The 16,367-nt window shown below is 42.2% G+C and overlaps 2 protein-coding genes across 8 annotated transcripts in view; one reads left to right on the plus strand and one right to left on the minus strand.

Moving 5' to 3' along the window:
* Window positions 1-7,984, plus strand: part of KANSL1L (KAT8 regulatory NSL complex subunit 1 like) — a 76,436-nt gene extending 68,452 nt beyond the window's left edge. For 2 of the 3 annotated variants that reach the window (XM_078379210.1, XM_078379216.1), the window contains 3 exons: window positions 3,955-4,123; window positions 4,869-5,143; window positions 5,231-7,984. In XM_078379210.1, coding sequence (XP_078235336.1) covers window positions 3,955-4,123; window positions 4,869-5,090 — 391 coding nt within the window. In that variant the 3' untranslated portion in view covers window positions 5,091-5,143; window positions 5,231-7,984. The remainder of the gene's footprint in view (window positions 1-3,954; window positions 4,124-4,868; window positions 5,144-5,230) is intronic. The other variant, XM_020780678.3, reaches the window with a different exon arrangement.
* Window positions 7,985-8,431: 447 nt separating this feature from the next.
* Window positions 8,432-14,237, minus strand: RPE (ribulose-5-phosphate-3-epimerase). 5 transcript variants are annotated; one of them, XM_078379226.1, is made up of 6 exons: window positions 14,052-14,237; window positions 12,288-12,367; window positions 11,063-11,202; window positions 9,993-10,127; window positions 9,746-9,832; window positions 8,432-9,386 (listed from the first exon to the last, which is right to left on the minus strand). In XM_078379226.1, exons 3-6 carry the CDS (start codon window positions 11,198-11,200, stop codon window positions 9,264-9,266), a joined length of 483 nt encoding a protein of 160 aa, XP_078235352.1. In that variant the 5' UTR covers window positions 11,201-11,202; window positions 12,288-12,367; window positions 14,052-14,237; the 3' UTR covers window positions 8,432-9,263. The 5 variants fall into 5 exon arrangements, with proteins under 5 accessions (XP_078235352.1, XP_078235351.1, XP_020636338.1 ...); XM_078379225.1 differs by having other exon boundaries at window positions 14,076-14,096; XM_020780679.3 differs by lacking the exon at window positions 14,052-14,237 and adding an exon at window positions 13,245-13,418.
* Between the last annotated feature and the right edge of the window lie 2,130 nt (window positions 14,238-16,367).

A 16,367-nucleotide genomic window follows, 5' to 3' on the forward strand; every position in this document is an offset into this window, starting at 1 on the left:
TCTACAGAGATGTGCAAAATACATAGTATGTCTAAATCAGCTTTGTGCACTAGAACATGAATCTCATTAATTTCAAAGCATTTTACTTAAGTACAACAAACCTAAGTAGGATTCAGCCTGGAATTTGCTATTAGATGTGAACTTCCAGCACTCTGAACTTTCCAATTTTAATTCTTTATTTTAAAAAATCTGGTTTCTGTTCTGAACAATCAGACTTTTTGCATTGTTAGTATCCCAGGCAAGTAGGATTTCCATTATTTAGAGATTGTTCTAGACCCTTGTACATAATCAGACATAAACATTGGGCAAATGCAAAAGTGCAGTAAAAGGGGCCATAGTAGAAGAACAGAGACTATAGATTATTTTAGGGTGAAAAGGCCACAAGGCTGTTGCATGCATTCCTGCTCTGTTCCAAAAATGATTAGGAAGCACAAGACATAAGTTGTTCTGTGAGCTCAGATATGGATGAAATGTCCCTGATTCTTGGACTTTCTGAATGTCTCCTCAGTAGAGCTGTAAACTTCACCATTCATCCAAGAACTAATTTGTCAGGAGTGTCTAGCAGAGCATATCCAGGAGTGTACTAAAAGTTGTTACATAGAAACTGAACAGGGCCTTCTGAGACACTACAGTACAGTTAGTCAGGGAACAATAACTACAATACAGTACTGCCCTTCAGAAAAGACTCAGCAAATAGGAACTGTAACATCACAGAAAGTATACTTACGGACTAGTGCGCTAGAAGCTGTGTACAGCTTGGGTCTGGATTATCTTAAAAACATTATTTGTACAAGCTTGCTCTAGCTTTGAGATCTCCTAAAGATGCCCTTCTCATGATCTTACCTATTCAGAGACCCATTTGTCAGGGACTTAAGAGAGGGTCCTCTCTGTGGCTGCTCCTGGGCTCTGGAACCCCTTGTATCATGAGAGGTTTGCCCTCTCCCTGCTGTCCTTCCACCAGCAGGCAAATATCTTTTTATTCAGGCAGGCCTGGGGCAACTAAGTACTTCCAGTCACAGGTTCTTACTCATGGCCTTGTGTATCCACACTGATGGGTCTGCCTGTCAAGAGGGAGGTATGGAAAGTGTTCACATTGTCCAAATCTCTACTCTTTGGCCACAGTTTAAGTCTTCGTGGACAACACCACTGTTATGTAGTGTTTCAGAAAACAAGGTAGCGTAACACTGTTCACGCTCCTTCAACTCTTTCTGCATATCTGGCACTAGTACATCCTCCAGAAGCATCACCTCACCTTTTATCTTTGGGAGACAATACTGTAGCAGATTACCTCAGACGTGCCTGTTGCATGTCTCATGAATGACAGCTCTCTAAACTGATGGTACACCAACCCTTCTGTTGCAGAAACTTGCAAGTTCATTACCTTAGGCAGGCAAAATTTCAAACAAGCTTAAAAGAGGGAAGAGAAAGATAGAGCACAACATACCAGCTAAAAGCTTTATTCTACACAGAATGGAAGCACATGAGACCTCCGAGTCCAAATCAGTGCCTCTCTGAATGACTTTTCTACACCGTTTATATAGATGAAAACTGCCCTACATACATTAATTAGCTCTTATAATGATTTCACATGGTTACAGTTGCTTTATTATCTCTTGTAATGATAACACATGGTTGCAGTTGCTTTGTTGTGAGTATATATGGTACACATTGCATTCATATTCCCTAGGTACACATTTCTTACATTCTAAGTTTGCTTTGAACTAATTTCCTTTGATTACTTATGTGTCTCATTCCCACTGTTACTTCTACAGTGGACCCTTGACTTACAGACGGTTTGACTTACAGACTTTTTGAGTTACAGACTTCTCTGGCCGCAAAATTTAGGTTTGACTTGCAGACTGAGATTTGACTTACAGACCAGAAAAAAACCAAAATGGAACAAAAACGGCCTGTTACGGGATTAATCAGTTTTCAATGCACTGTAGGTCAATGGAGACTTGACTTACAGACTTTTTGACTTGAGAACCACCTTCCAATACGGATTAAGTTCTCAAGTCAAGACCCCACTGTAAATCTTTTGCTGTTCTCCCAGCCAGCTGTGAGGATCAGCACATTTCTCCTTGTTTATCTCCTTCTCCATGTTCCCACTTGAATATCTTGCCCTTTGCTTACTTTCTTGGTTAATATATTTTAACTAACTTAAAACAAGCTAATATTTACTACACTTCCACAAGTATGGACAATTGCAGTTGACCTGTTTGCTTCCCCTCAATATGTTCAGTGCCGCTGCTTCTATTTGAAAGGGACAAAGCATATAATTTTCTCTATTTCTGAACAGGTTCACTCCTTTACCTCTTTCATCCACTTCCACTTGTCTCTAGGACTCTGATAAAGATGAAGAACAACAACATATTGTATACTGCATGTTAATAACCCCAAGGTGGCCAATGCACACTAGATTCATATGTCTTCTCTATTTGTCAGTGTTTACTGCCCACTTTGGTGATCTATTCCAGAAAGATAGTTGCTTTTATCGTCTGGACCTCCACACAATACAACTCACAACTTAGCTAATTACCCTGACACTAACTCTCCAGAGTTTATCCAAGTGATGAGATCTACCCATAAGCTCTCCACATGGAGATCTGACAGTCACAAATGGCATTGCTTCCAACAAATTGTCACATTCCTTGCATAGTACAGGACCCCTCAAATACCTTCTCCTTTCTTGGTCAGGCAGGCCTTAGCCTTTTACGTAGATACAACCCATTGCTACTGGGTTACTTCCCTTTTTATTTTTATCCTACACTGACCCAGGAAAAGGACAGCTGGTCTCCTCTCAGTGGTTATCCAAATGGGTGGCATTCACAATCCAGTGCATCTGTCAAATCCATCCCTCTGTACTATATGTGCTAATCCCAACAAGTTTGTTGAAGCATCAGGTGTATGGATCAGTAGAGTATCTCTTGATGCAATATGTGGGGTAGCCACTAGGCCACAACCCTTCTATATTTCCCAAGCATTATCACTTTTATGTTCATACTGTGTGAGTTACTACCTTTCGATACTCAGTTCTCTCTTCTGTACTTCTGTGAAGAGTCTTTCTCCTGCTGAGTTGGTGGTACAGTCACCCATATGTGTTTATTACAAAGGTCACAAAGAGTTACACATTGCTCACCTGTGATTGTGGCTCTTTCAGTTGTCATCTGTACACTCACAAATCATCCTCCTCTCCTTGTTACTGTTCACATCCTTCATTTTGTTGTGCCTTCTGCTGTTGCAGGAGAGAATAGAACTGAGGGATGGGGTGGAAGCCTGGGATAATCATAAAGCCTAGCTGTGGATGGGACTCCTGCAAAAATGTCTAAGTGCAAGTGGATACCTTGGGTCCTTTTGGGGAGAAAGGCAGGATAGAAATACAGTGGTGCCTTGCTTAGCGACATTAATCCATGCAGGAAAAAACGTTGCTAAGCGATTTAATCGCTAAACGGATTTAAAAAGCCCATAGAAACACATTAAAACGCCATTAATGCGTTCCTATGGGCTTAAAAACTAACCTTAAGCAAAAATCCTCCATCGGAGTGGCCATTTTCAGTGACTCTAAAGCGAGGCAACACAGCAGGCGGCCATTTTGTTTTTCTGGTGGCCATTTTGAAACCGCCGATCAGCTGGCCGAAAATGGGCACTTTGCGATGATCTCTTCCCCGCGATCATCGCAAAGTGAAATTCACCCATAGGGACCATCACTAAGTGATCAGTTTTGCGATCGCTTAAACCCCGTCGCTAAGCGATTTTGTCGCTCAACGGAGTGATCGCTAAGCGAGGCACCACTGTATTTTAAATAAATAATGTAAGATTCCACAAAGTCCCATATGTGTGACTGCATACATGACCACTCAAAGAACTGCAGTTACAAGCAAACAACTTGTTTTTCCATCTAATTATTTTTCTTTTGAAGAAAATGAAGCTAACATTTCTTTTATTTCATTATAGATCAAACAGTAGAAGTTCTGAGGTACAGGATCTGGCACAAAAAGAAAAACAGGTCAACTCTGATTTAACAACACATTTTTCAGAAAACAGTGCTGACATTACTCCAGAAATCTGCAGTTCTTTGTACTTGGGAGCACCACAGTCTTCAGAAGGAACTCATGAAGCAAGGGTGAATATACAATCCATAATATCCAAGTTTGTTTACTTCTGTGGAGTTGAAGGGTCACCATGACATTAGGAGAAAAGATAAAATTCTGCTTCTCATAAATACTAATGAACATTTTTTGCTTAGCTGTCATGTGTTGTATCATACTTCGAAGACAGCATCGTGGCTATTTTTAAAATATGTTTAACAAATTGAACTAAAACTGCTTTCTATATCACAATATCTTTATTGCTTTACTTTGTTGCAAACCAGTTACTATAGGAAGTGGTGATAATATACACCCATGTAGGCCAGAATCTTGTTGGAAATCTCAAAACCAAACTGTTTTGTGGATGCCCCTCAATCAGTGGCTTGCAGCTGCAAAAGCTAGAGATCACTTAGTCAAAGCAAGTGGGGCTTCCACTTGCACAAGGTTGGGTGGTGAAAAACCCCTTGCACAAACCAAAGTCTGGCCTTATGCCTACATTGAAGGTTTTCTGGCTTAAACTTTGCTGTAGCCATGAAGATGTCAAGGCAGTGGTCTACCTTGGCTGTGGTAAGCATTTTAGAAATGATATGTGAAGCACTTCTAAGTTTTAAGTGTCAGTGTTATGACGAAGCTTTTGAGATTTTGTAAAGCATGTTAGATGTGTTAAGCAAGTCCTGCTGAAAATTTATTCTGTCAGATGTCATCTAAAGAGTATATTACTATAAGGACTGACACGTTTTGCTAGATTTTCAGCAAAATGTCTCTCTTCATTCCTTTCAGTCAATTCTGTGGGAACCTCGAGTCTTTCCATTAAAAGATAAGGACACAGACACTTTAACATTCCAGTATCAGATAACAGCTCCACAAGAAAGCTCAAATGTGGCCATTCTGAGTGACTCTGATTGTACTTCCTGTGCTGCCTTCCGTTTTCCAAATACACACCAACTGGAAGAAGATAGCCAAGTTTCTTTGGGAATTGGCACCATGAGAAAACAGACGTGACACAAAATGCTGTGGTCATTAAGAAAACTAATTAGCATCACGAAATGTGTAAGGTAAAATATTTTTGTGCTCATACAAAAAATAGCAGTCTGCCTCATATTATTTGTACTTATAACACATTCTTTTTTCCTTTTTTATAGGCAGGATAAGAACCTAAAACTAGTTTCTTTTTTTACCTGAAGCACACAAAGAATGTTTTCACTCTGAAGGTCTAACATCTTTGCTGTCAGAAGAGGATGCTCTTAAACGGCTTCTAACATTTGTTGTCATACTATGAAAGACTGGAAGGATGACTTTGTGTGTATGTATTGCTGTAGTACATCTTAACATGATGGGTTTTCCTGCACTTAGCATTGCAATGGTTTTAGATGTGCACAGAAGCAGCTGCCTAGCAGGTGTTTACATATGAGTGACTTAAGTACACAAGTGTACTGCCCTTTCAAAGAACATGTTTAGCCCAGTGACCAATCAGCATTTATATGTTTGATAATGTGAAACATATCCCGTTCTTTTCTTAGAGAGAAATCCAGAACTATATAGGAGTTCAGATTAATTTAAATAATTGATTTTCCTGAATTTCACAGTGGTTCCCATTTCAGTTTTTGACAGCAAAGAATGGAAGGGATTAGGCAATTTGAATTCTCTATTACAGGAGAAATTTAGCATTTTTACTACTAATATTTTTATTATTTAAAAAAATCCTTTCCAGGTATCTACAAAAACTAAGCAGATTATGAGCATTTATTCCATAACTTATGCTAAAATATAGACAATATTTGTTTGTTTAAATGCCAGCATTACAAAAAGCATAATTTTATATGGAAAGAGAAAACCTAGCCAGATTTCCAAAACAGCTGTTTTGAATGCTATCTGCATCTTTCAGTGGGCTATGTACACAATAAAACGCTCATTACAAGGCTGTGCTCGATAACAGTATAAAACTGTTGTAAGCCGCCCAGAGACCTTCGACTAGAGTGGGCGGCATATAACTTAAATAAACAAATAAAATAATAAATAAAACTGCCAGCCACACTCAGTGCAGGTACCAGCTGTGGTTAAGAGGAGAGCTCTTATGTGAAAAACTGTTGAAGCCATTTGAAAAAGCATAGTTGTTAACCAAGTTTTTATTTAACGTCATATCCAGAACTAAACTACGATGGATAGATGACCCAAATTTAGTAACCCCCACGGAGCAGAAGGACACTGAATACTGCAACAAATGTTCGGTTGCATTTCAACACTACAGCCTATGTTAGATTGTAGTTTACTGCAACTTTTGTTTTTTTTTAAAATGCTTTTTGTCCACAGAATTAAACTTGAATCTTGCCTCTGATATAGTAATTTCAGTGCAGGCTTTTAAAAATTAAAATCTATTTCTGTACACTACGGAATGGTGTTGATGGATTGCGATGCCTGAGAAGGAGTTGAACTGCGCAAAGTGTTGTCGTTTTGGGAGCTCAGGCTTTATATACAAACATCACAGATCATGGTTACGGTATTAGATTGTTAGATTGTTTTTGGATGTTTACATAATCTATGATAGATTATGAGAGCACCAATTCTTTCTTTTATGTGTGCTACTTTGGGGTGGGGGTTAGTTACTTGTAGCAATGTGAGAGACAATGTAGCTCCATGATTAAAAATATACATCCTTACTGCTTTTCAAAACTGTTTATGCAGTTGAATTGCTGAGAACAGAAAAGGTTTTGGTGGAAGGAGTTTTAAAGGATGTATTAACTGGTTTGGCTCCATTGATGTTGTCGTGTCCCAGTTTGTGTCAGCATCCTTTGACATATTCCACAGGCAAGGAACACATGTTTCTTGAGGTAGTGATGGATTCCAGTTTCCATCATCCCCAAACACACTGGTCATTTTGACTGTGCTTGGAGGGCAGTTTTGCCTTTCATAAACTTGAATTTGTACTTCTACAAGTCAGAAGTAGACTTGATATCTCCTGTTCCAACATTGTCGTCCCAATTTTCCCCCTCTAGTACTTAAATGTCATTTTTTTCATAAAATGTACACAATTAGGATCTGACCAAAACTATTTTCTTAGAGACAAACAAAAAGCATTTGTGTTTTATATACAGTAGGGCCTTCTTATCCACAGTATTAGTATATGCTGATTAATTTATCCAGTCTGAAAATATTAGAAAAGAAGTCCCCCAAATATATATTTTTAACTATGAGCAAAGTTTCTGCTAAGCTGGGCACATGCACGCACAACTCTGCTTCCCTCTAGCTGTCTTCTCTGCAAAACAATTTTGTTAGGTTCCAGTTGCGATGGAATCCAGCATACAGGGGCAAAACCGTGCGAGAAAAATATTAAGAGGGTACATTGATGTTACCATAACTCACCACTAGAGAGCCAGAGACCAGAATTTGCTAAAGAAATATATTTCCATCATGTCAGTACCAGAAGTGGTCTATTGACCAGATAGGCGGGATATAAAATAAATAAATAAATAAATAATAAATAAGAAGTGGTCACAAGAGGGAACCAGACATCATGCTGTCTATAGCATTCACTATAATCAGTGTTTTCCAGTATCGGGGGAGGGAGACACGACTTGGAACTGATCCCCTGCAGATACAGGGGTTCTACTCTATAGGAAATTTGTTATTTTCTCTTAAAATCAAGCAACAACTACTCCACAACCAGCAATGAGGGTTCAAATCTGTCCTTTAAAACAGCAATCATACTGGTCAGCTTTCTTTCTGATGGTGGTAACATAGGAAGTAAACTACCCTACAGCCTTTTAGACTTTTAGTTTGTGTTGCACAGAACTGTAGTTCCTTGTGCATTCATCTAGCCACTCACAACCAAGCAGAGTACAAATTTTGCCTGTTATACATTTCTTTATGTATTATTAAATGTTATATATTCTTATGTATTTAACTTCCAGCTACATCTCTTTCAACTGTGCAAAAAGGCATTTGGTGTCCTCTGACAACCCCCACAATTCCTGAGCACCCTGTTTTGTTTCTAGAGGTAAAGTAGGGAAGGTCAAAACCAAATACATTTAAAAGCCTCTTAGCTGCTCCTGCCCAGTAGCTCCCACTTTTCTACTCGAAGTACATCAGACCAAGCTGAAACACAGGTGAAAGACCCTTTAACATAAAACTAGTCCAAATAGAGTGGTGTTATTTCTTGTGTGCAAGTCAAGATCCAGGCAGCTGATAGGAAATGAAAGGTGTCTGAAAGAAAGTGTGTAAAGAAATCAAATAAATGCCAATGGGCTTTTATTTCAAAACATGGCCCTTATTAGAAACCTGCCTCAGGAGAGCCTACCGAAAGTAACTGATGCCACACGTGCTACTTAAGGGAGAAGACTTGAATGTTTTATGGTATGGCAGAACTTTTATTTTTATGATCAAATCAGCAATTCTCATAGAATGAAATAATACCTCTTCCTGAGCCGTGGCCAGTTTTCTGTTTAGGAGAAAAAGGGCTGTTTTCATTCAAAAGACACTCTACATATACTACCATCAGATGACAGAATAGTATATTTTTTTAAAATTAGTTGCATTATAAAATTGTTTCCGAAAGGCACCATCTGGAAAACATATATATAACAATTGATATGATATTGTATGTTTCTGTACAAGTACCTGAAATTCAACAGAAGACAGCTTTAAGTTTAAACAGCAATCAGCAGTCCACTGCAAAATGACACTCTGTACTTAGAAGTTTTTATACGATAATTTCCACACTAAAATTTCCAAGCAGTATTCCTATCTTTTCTCTGCCTCCCTTTTGTTCTTCCCTCTGTGCCCCTACATAATTGGACCTGAGAATGGACAGTCTTACAATGATTGGGAGGGTTTTTGTACCTTAACTGTTTATTTTCAAGCATTTGAACAAGGAATGGACCAATTTGTGTTGAATGTAGAATGAAATACATTTGTCTTCTATGGAAAACAGTGCTGCATAGAATCATCAGGCAAGAAGCACCATTTTTTGTAATGTGTATTACAAAACTGCTGTCTGAAGTCAAGGGATAGTATTCGATCAATATAACTCCCAAGTCAGCAGGAAAATCTCGTTTCTGCTTCCTTCTTGGTAATAGAGGAATGACTCTTCAGTGCTGCAGTCCTAATAATGCCTCAATGGTTATTCCATTTGCATGTATATAGGAAAGTGGTATGCAACCTTTTTTAACATTCTTGATTTCATCGATCAAGAGAACGCTTTTGAGCGGCTTCACAACACACGTTTCTCAGCAGATTTATCACAGCTCTAGGATCATCACTCTTCATTATAGCACTCCCGGCCACAATCATATTTGCCCCTGCCTGGAAACAGGAAAAAGGCTTTTTTTAAAAAACTAGTTTGTTAAAAATGTGTCTACATATACCGTACTTGCAATTATCAATAATAAAGTTATGTTTCAGTGAGAATGCAATAGTTAGCAACTTCCCAGTTCATCTCTTCTAATGATACTTTTCTTATTGCTCATTAATAAAAGAACATTGGGGGGTTTCAAAGCATGCCCATTTAGAAATCCTATGACTATAATATTTCTAAAAGTAGCAGATAAAAAGCCAAGACAAGATTTAGGTCCTAGATTTAAAATTGAGATTAGTGACACATCTGAATTTCTTTCAAACCAGAAACCTATGCTTTCAAATCTTAATATTCACTTTGAACTTACCTCTGCACATTTATGAATAGTGTCTGGCCCTACGCCACCATCTACTTCAATATCCAAAGAAGGAAACTGAGTTCTCAACCAATGGACCTAGTTAGCAGCACAGAAAGAACATTTAACAAGGTATAGGAAATTTGTTCCCCCACTGTGTGTGTGAAAATAAAACATCCATATTTAATATGACAGCATTCTACCATGAACATGCAAAACATTCTTCTAATCAACCTTATCACACAAGCGTCACATCTACCTTTGGCATCATATCTTCCATGAATTTCTGTCCACCAAATCCAGGTTCCACTGTCATAACTAATGCCATGTCTATTTGGTTGGCCCATGGTGCTAAATATTCTACAGTAGTTCCTGGCTTGATAGCCAAACCAACCTATAAAAGAAAAAGTCAACTAATCATTGCATGCAAACAGAACCTGCATGTTTTGATTACAGTAAGTGCAAACTGCATGCGTTTAAGCTACAATCTTCAGATTTACTCTGGAATTATATGCTGTAAAATGGTATTTGAGTTAGGGTGTCTAATAGGGTTTTCAAGTTAAATCGAACATTTAAGGAGTGGTTTTACCAATGCCAACTCCCACCCCTGTGAGCTTCCATGGCTGAACAAGGATTCAGACCCAAATCTCTTGAATCTTACTCCATCCCTCAATCTGCTACACCGCACTAGGCATCATTCCTTTTGAAACTGAGTCCTTGATAGTCCATTGCAAACATTCCCAGGATCCTGAATGGTATGTTGCATAAATTCCCACTTTACCAAAATAAAAACAATTTAAAATTCATGTAAGCAAAAGTCACAGGCTATCCTTTCCACCTATGCACATTTCATTAGTTCAGTAGTCCTTCCAAACACACTTTCCATTCTGGCCCTTTCACAAGAGGGTTTTAGATCTCCCAACGGGTCAGTGTGGGTTGATGAACCCATTCCAGTTCCCTAGGCAAAAGCAACAGAATCTAATGGGTACACACCATTTGATTCCATCTAAATGGCATATTTAGCACAGGCTATCCTTACTCTCAAAAAAGTTGCAAAGATCAGATAACGAGAAATGTTCATCAAGTTTTATTTCAAAAAACTGCTTCAGTTATCAAGCGGTTTAGAAAGCACTGTCCTACACAATAACCCTTTAAGTGGCAAAAAATATAAAAATTTACAGATTATTTTAGTTTAGTTATAAAGCCCTTTATTTTTGCAAATGTTTATAAGTAATAATTTACCATTTTCCCATATTAAACAGTTGAACTAGTTATTATTAAATCACTGTGCACATATGCCATAACTGTAAACTCTCATCCTTCTCTCACCTTCATTCCATTTTCTCTTATATCTTTAATAAGAGCCCCTGGATTGTCTGTCGCTTCTATGTGAAAAGTATATTGATTTGCACCTGCTACAGCCATGGGTTTCACCCATTGTTCTGGTTTAGCAACCATCATGTGCATATCTAAAAGAAAACGAAAAGGTCAGAAAAATGAATTAAGATCCGTTTACTGACTTGGTGCTCCAAATAGGTATTCCTAATGCATACAAAAACGCAGACAGAATGTTCTCCAATATTGTTTGAACCACAGGAACACCGTATGGCTGGGTATTATGAGATGTGGCCTTAATACCACTTCTTACTCTGTTCTGGAGATCTGAAGTAAGTTCTTCAAACCTGGGCAGGTGGCGGCAGGAGGAAGAGGAGGAGGAAAAGGGAAACGGGTGGGTGGTGGGCGAGCGAGCACACTGGCTCAGCAGTGAGAGGGCAAGGAAGAGGGCAAGAGGCTGAACGGGCGGCGACAGGAGGAGGAAAAAGGAAACGGGCAGGTGGCAGGTGAGCGCGCGCACTGGTTCAGCAGCGAGAGGGCGAGGAGGAGGGCAAGAGGCTGAGTGGGCGGCAGCAGGAGGAAAAGAAACGGGCAGGTGGCGGGTGAGCGCGCGCACTGGTTCAGCAGCGAGAGGGCGAGGAGGAGGGCAAGAGGCTGAGCGGGTGGCGGCAGGAGGAGGAAAAAGGAAACGGGCAGGTGGCGGTCGAGCGAGCATGCCGCTGGCTCAGCGGCGCGGGGCGGCGGTCTCTGGCCGCTCAGGCATGGCAGGCTGTGCTTCCCCATCCAGACCGCCTGCCTGCCTGCCTGCCTGCCCACCCACCTGCCTTCCTCCACGGCCAGCGCAGCCCCGTGTCACTCACTCAACAGCAGCGGCGGCAGCTCCTTCCTGGCCCAAATGAAGTGCACCCAGTGTACAAGATGACCCCCCCATTTGGAGGCATGTTTTTTGGGCCCAAAAAGTCATCTTGTACGCCAGCAAATACAGTATGTATCTAATCAGGTACATATTAACTGAAGGCCTCTGATGCTTGCTGTCATTCTAATGATTTCTTAATATTGTTCAATACAGTTTTTGAGCTTTGGATCATCTTCAGCAGCCATTGTTCATTAGCCAACTCATCTTTGTGGCTCAGAACAACTCTCAAATAGAAAATGAATAATGCATGTATTCTGAAACCAATATTAGGAGTTTAAATATATACTCTTGTTAGTCACTTACCAAAGAAGGGCTGCTGACCCAGCTGCTTCCGAAGGCTCTCTACCACAGGATGGCCAAAAGTGATGTTTGGAACAAAATGCCTATCCAGTTGAGGAGGAAAATCACACCAAACGTATTAAGATTCTTTATGTGAAAATTCTGGAGAAATGGTTCTATACTACTGAAAGCTGATGTTAGTGTCTTCATTGGGCTGTAGGGAAATCCTGAATCCCAAAGTTTAGCAAAATGTGTCTTACCGGTAGAAAGGAGGATCTGTCTGTCAGAAGCCCCCTCCTCTGAAGGTTTTATACTTAGATACCTATGCTCACAATGTTCCCTCCTCCCCTGAAATGCATCCTTAGAAGGTTGAGAACTGTAGTCGGGGGAGTCTTCATAACCAGGCTTTGATCCTAAATTAAAGATTAACTTAATGGAGTTGACTTATTTGAATTATTGCATCTAAGAATAAATCCAGATAATAGAGGGAGGGTATATTTGTGAAATAGGGAGAGGTGAAATTCTTAGGGGAAAAGGGGCGTTTTTCTATGGAAAGGGAAGTAGTCGTTGTGGCCTTTAATCATTTGGTGGGGTGGACTACAGCTCCTTTCATGATCAGGATCGGTCCTGCTATTGGCGCTTGAAATTGCAGAGAAAAAGCCATGACTGTTCAATTTAGGTACCAGATACAACAGGCAGGACTGCGCTCGCTCCTCACGGAAGAGGATCCAGTCCCAAAACAGCCTCTCCAAACCATTTCAAAGCCGAAGGGGTTTCCCACTCTACCAAATCAAGGTAATTAACTGGGGCGTCGGGCGGGGCTTCACCGCAAAAGGAAGAGAGCGGCCGCTGCTCTCTCTTGTTCCCGGCCGGCTTTTCCGGGCGAGGGGAAGCGCCGACCCCCGCCCGAGGCCGCCTGAAGCAGGACTAGGGGTTAGCGGTAGGGGTTAGGGGGCCGCCTCGCCTCTGGCGTAGAGTTACCCGTCCATTACATCCAGGTGCAGGTAGTCGGCCCCGCAGTCCATCAGGCGGCAGCACTCGGCCCCCAGCGCCGCCAGGTCGCTGTTGAGGATGGACGGGCCGATCCGGCACCCGGACGCCATGGCTGGAAGAGTCTGCGGGCAGCGGGCGGGCTCTTCCAGCCGGAAAGAGCCGAGGGCAGGGAGGGAGGGAGGGAGGGGCCGCGCTTGCCTCCGCAGAGTGCGATGGGAAATGTAGTCCCCTCAGGCCGCCGGCCGCCCTGAACTCGCCGCAGAGCTGTTCTATGCAAAAAACCCGGGCAGGACGCGGCTCCTGCTTGAAGATGATATGTATTTAAGAGATTGAGAGAGGGAGCTCCCTAAATATTTCTAGTCTACTTTTAGACAGGAGGAACAAAGAAAGAGCCGGTGGGCAAGATTCTCGTGTGACAGCCGGCCGAGGGCTGGCCCATCTCCGCCTAAAACTAAACGCTGGATTTGGACGCGAGCGGGGAAACGGGGGGGGGGGCGAAGGGGGAGGGATCCAAACCCGCCGCTCCCCCGCCCCCCTCCCCACAAGGCGGGCAAGAGTTTGGGTGCAAGGCGGGGAGGCTCCGTCGCCCATCACAAGCGCGGGCAGAGCACTTGCTGGTGCCCCGTCGGGAGGGGCGGCGGAAGGCGCTCGGACCGGCAGGACCGCGCAAACGCGGCCCGAAAGCGTGGTTTTTTGTTTTTGCCTCTGCAAGGATCTCCCTGCCTTTGGGGAAAACGGAGGGTCCCCCCTCCCCCCCCTCCGCCCACTCCAGCTCCGCTTCTTTCCAGTTTCTACCCGGGCGAGTGGTCGGGAGATCACCTGGCTAGAGGGCGGTTTTAATTTTCCCTCCAAAGAGGCAGCCGTCGTTATCCTGGTGCGGCGGAATAAAGGAAGTTTTGCGGGAAACCTTTAAAACCATCACGTGTCCTCGGACACCAATTTTGCGCTCGCTCTCTGGGCCTCAGGTTGGCGACTACGCGCCCCACAAGTCAACGCAGCGGGCGGGGGCGGGCCTTTTCTTTGGCCACGCCCCCTGCCCCTCCGCTTTTATGAATGGGAAGGCAGTTGGAGTCAGATTTCGCTGAGCGAAAGGGCAAGGAGGGGCAGCCGAGTCCCGCCTCTTACCGTATATTAGGCGGAGCTCGATTGGACGGCTTGGAGGCCCACGAAGAGGCGCCCAGCGAATGGCAATCGTTCTATTTTTCGTGCACCCCCCCTCCCCTCGCAACTGTAAATGCACGGTGGGGGGGGTCACCTCATGTTGGCAAGAGGAGGAAAAAAAGTTACGCTTCAGAGAGTCAGGGTGGGACGGGGCTAGATGGGCAAAATTAAGACGGCTGCCGAATACACTCCTTTTCTTATAAACCCCTTTGGGGAAGGGGGGGGGGAGCCAGTACTACAAAAGTAGTGCTTAACTTCAGCGGTTATCTGCATTATGAGGCAAATGCAGCATTCGAGTCAGTAAACCAGCAAAGACAACCAGAACTTTAACTGCTATATTTTAATGTGAGCTTTTGTGGATACGTCTACTTCCTTAGACATAAAAGGAACCAACTTCAGTTTTCAGTTACACACCAGTAATTCAAGCTATGCTGGTGATACCCTATGACTGAAAGAAGGCAATGGCGACTTGAAACAACTGATGAGGGGGGGGGGAGTGCAGAAGCAGGGCTAGGCATGGCTTATTTATTTATTTTGTATTGGGGGGGGTCTATTTGGCCCATCATGTTCTGTGCTTGGAGTTCTGCCTGACAGAGATTCATTTGGGACAGAGGCCTCAACTGGAAGCCATTTAAGACTGAACTAGGCCTAACAACTCCACCCAAGATCCTTGTTCCTGCTGAGAGCTAGCTTTCTGAACAGGACATTTGGTAGAGCTCGGCCAAGCTCGGCCTCAAGACCTTCCTGTTGTATTCCTAGTTACCATATAGGGATGTGAAAGCAGAATAGTGAAGAAAGCTGAGAAAAAAAAATCGATTTATTTGGGATGTGGTACTGGAGGAGAACTTTGCAGATGCCATGGATTAGGAAAAATGTGTATTCTAGATCAAATCAATAATGCTCTGTGGTGTGGTGATAGAGTAGTGGACTAGGACTCAGGAGACCTGCCATGGAAACTCACTGCGGTGTGTGTTGGGAAACTAAAATTAAGTCCTTAAATACCTCACTTACATTGAAAAACCTTTTAGGATTGTTATAAGTCAGTTTTGACTTGGTAGCACATAACAACACCAGATCAAATCAAGCTGTGACTCTCCCAAGAAGTAAAGATTACTAGGCTGAATGTGTCATGCTTTGGGCACAACATGAGAAGACTCACTAGAAAAGGCAGTAACACTGTAACTAGTTGAAGGAAACATGAAAAGGGGAAGAAAAAAAATATTAAATGAACTGACTTAAGAGAAGCCACAGACTTTAGTTTGCAAGAGCTGAACAGAGCTTGACAAGACTTTCTAGAGGTCACAAATTTATGGAGTTCATTGTAAGTCAAAAGGAACTTGACAGCATATAACAATAGCAAATCAAAATCCTGCCAGGCTCATCTGTATTGTCATACAGCAACATAATACCTGTAAGGAGAAAGGCAACACTCAGAGAATGGTGTCAGCTGATGTCTCACAGGTTTCAGCCAACCAAGTTCTTTGAGGCAACTTAAAATTCCCAGCAAGAGCTTGCTTCCTTTTGCTTCTCTCTCTTCACTGTGAGTATAACCAGAGCTATAATAAACTGGTTTGCTTAAGACAGAGGTGTAAAAACTCTATTTCTTCTTGGGCCGCATGGGCATTATGGTTGCCCTCAAAGGGCCAATTGTATCTGTAAGACTATATAAATGTATCTACTATTTATCACATTAAATAGTGAGGACTACATTTCCCAAGCAGGGTACACCAGCCAAGCAGCTGCATTTTCTGACTCTTTGCTGCTTGGAATGCTGGGATTAGAAGTCCCGCTGGGCCCATTCCCAGCATCTTTGCCGAGCATTATGGGTGACTAAGTAAGCGCGACGGCCACATGAAATGGCCCGGTAGGCCAAATTTGGCCCGCGGGCCTTGAGTTTAACACATGTAGTTTAAGAGATTATGATTCTGTTTCACTGTGCTGCATTTTAAA

This window comes from Pogona vitticeps, chromosome 1 (assembly GCF_051106095.1).
Source record: "Pogona vitticeps strain Pit_001003342236 chromosome 1, PviZW2.1, whole genome shotgun sequence".
Classification (NCBI taxonomy): domain Eukaryota; kingdom Metazoa; phylum Chordata; class Lepidosauria; order Squamata; family Agamidae; genus Pogona; species Pogona vitticeps.

What these genes read in the sequence shown, in the direction of transcription:
- RPE (XM_020780679.3), bottom strand. Translation starts at nt 13,366, where the DNA reads ATGGCGTCCGGGTGCCGGATCGGCCCGTCCATCCTCAACAGCGACCTG. An exon ending in CACCTGGATGTAATGGACGG is followed by an intron (nt 12,368 to 13,244) that starts GTAACTCTACGC and finishes TCAACTGGATAG; the next exon opens with GCATTTTGTTCCAAACATCA. An exon ending in TGGAAGATATGATGCCAAAG is followed by an intron (nt 9,833 to 9,992) that starts GTAGATGTGACG and finishes GCTGCTAACTAG; the next exon opens with GTCCATTGGTTGAGAACTCA.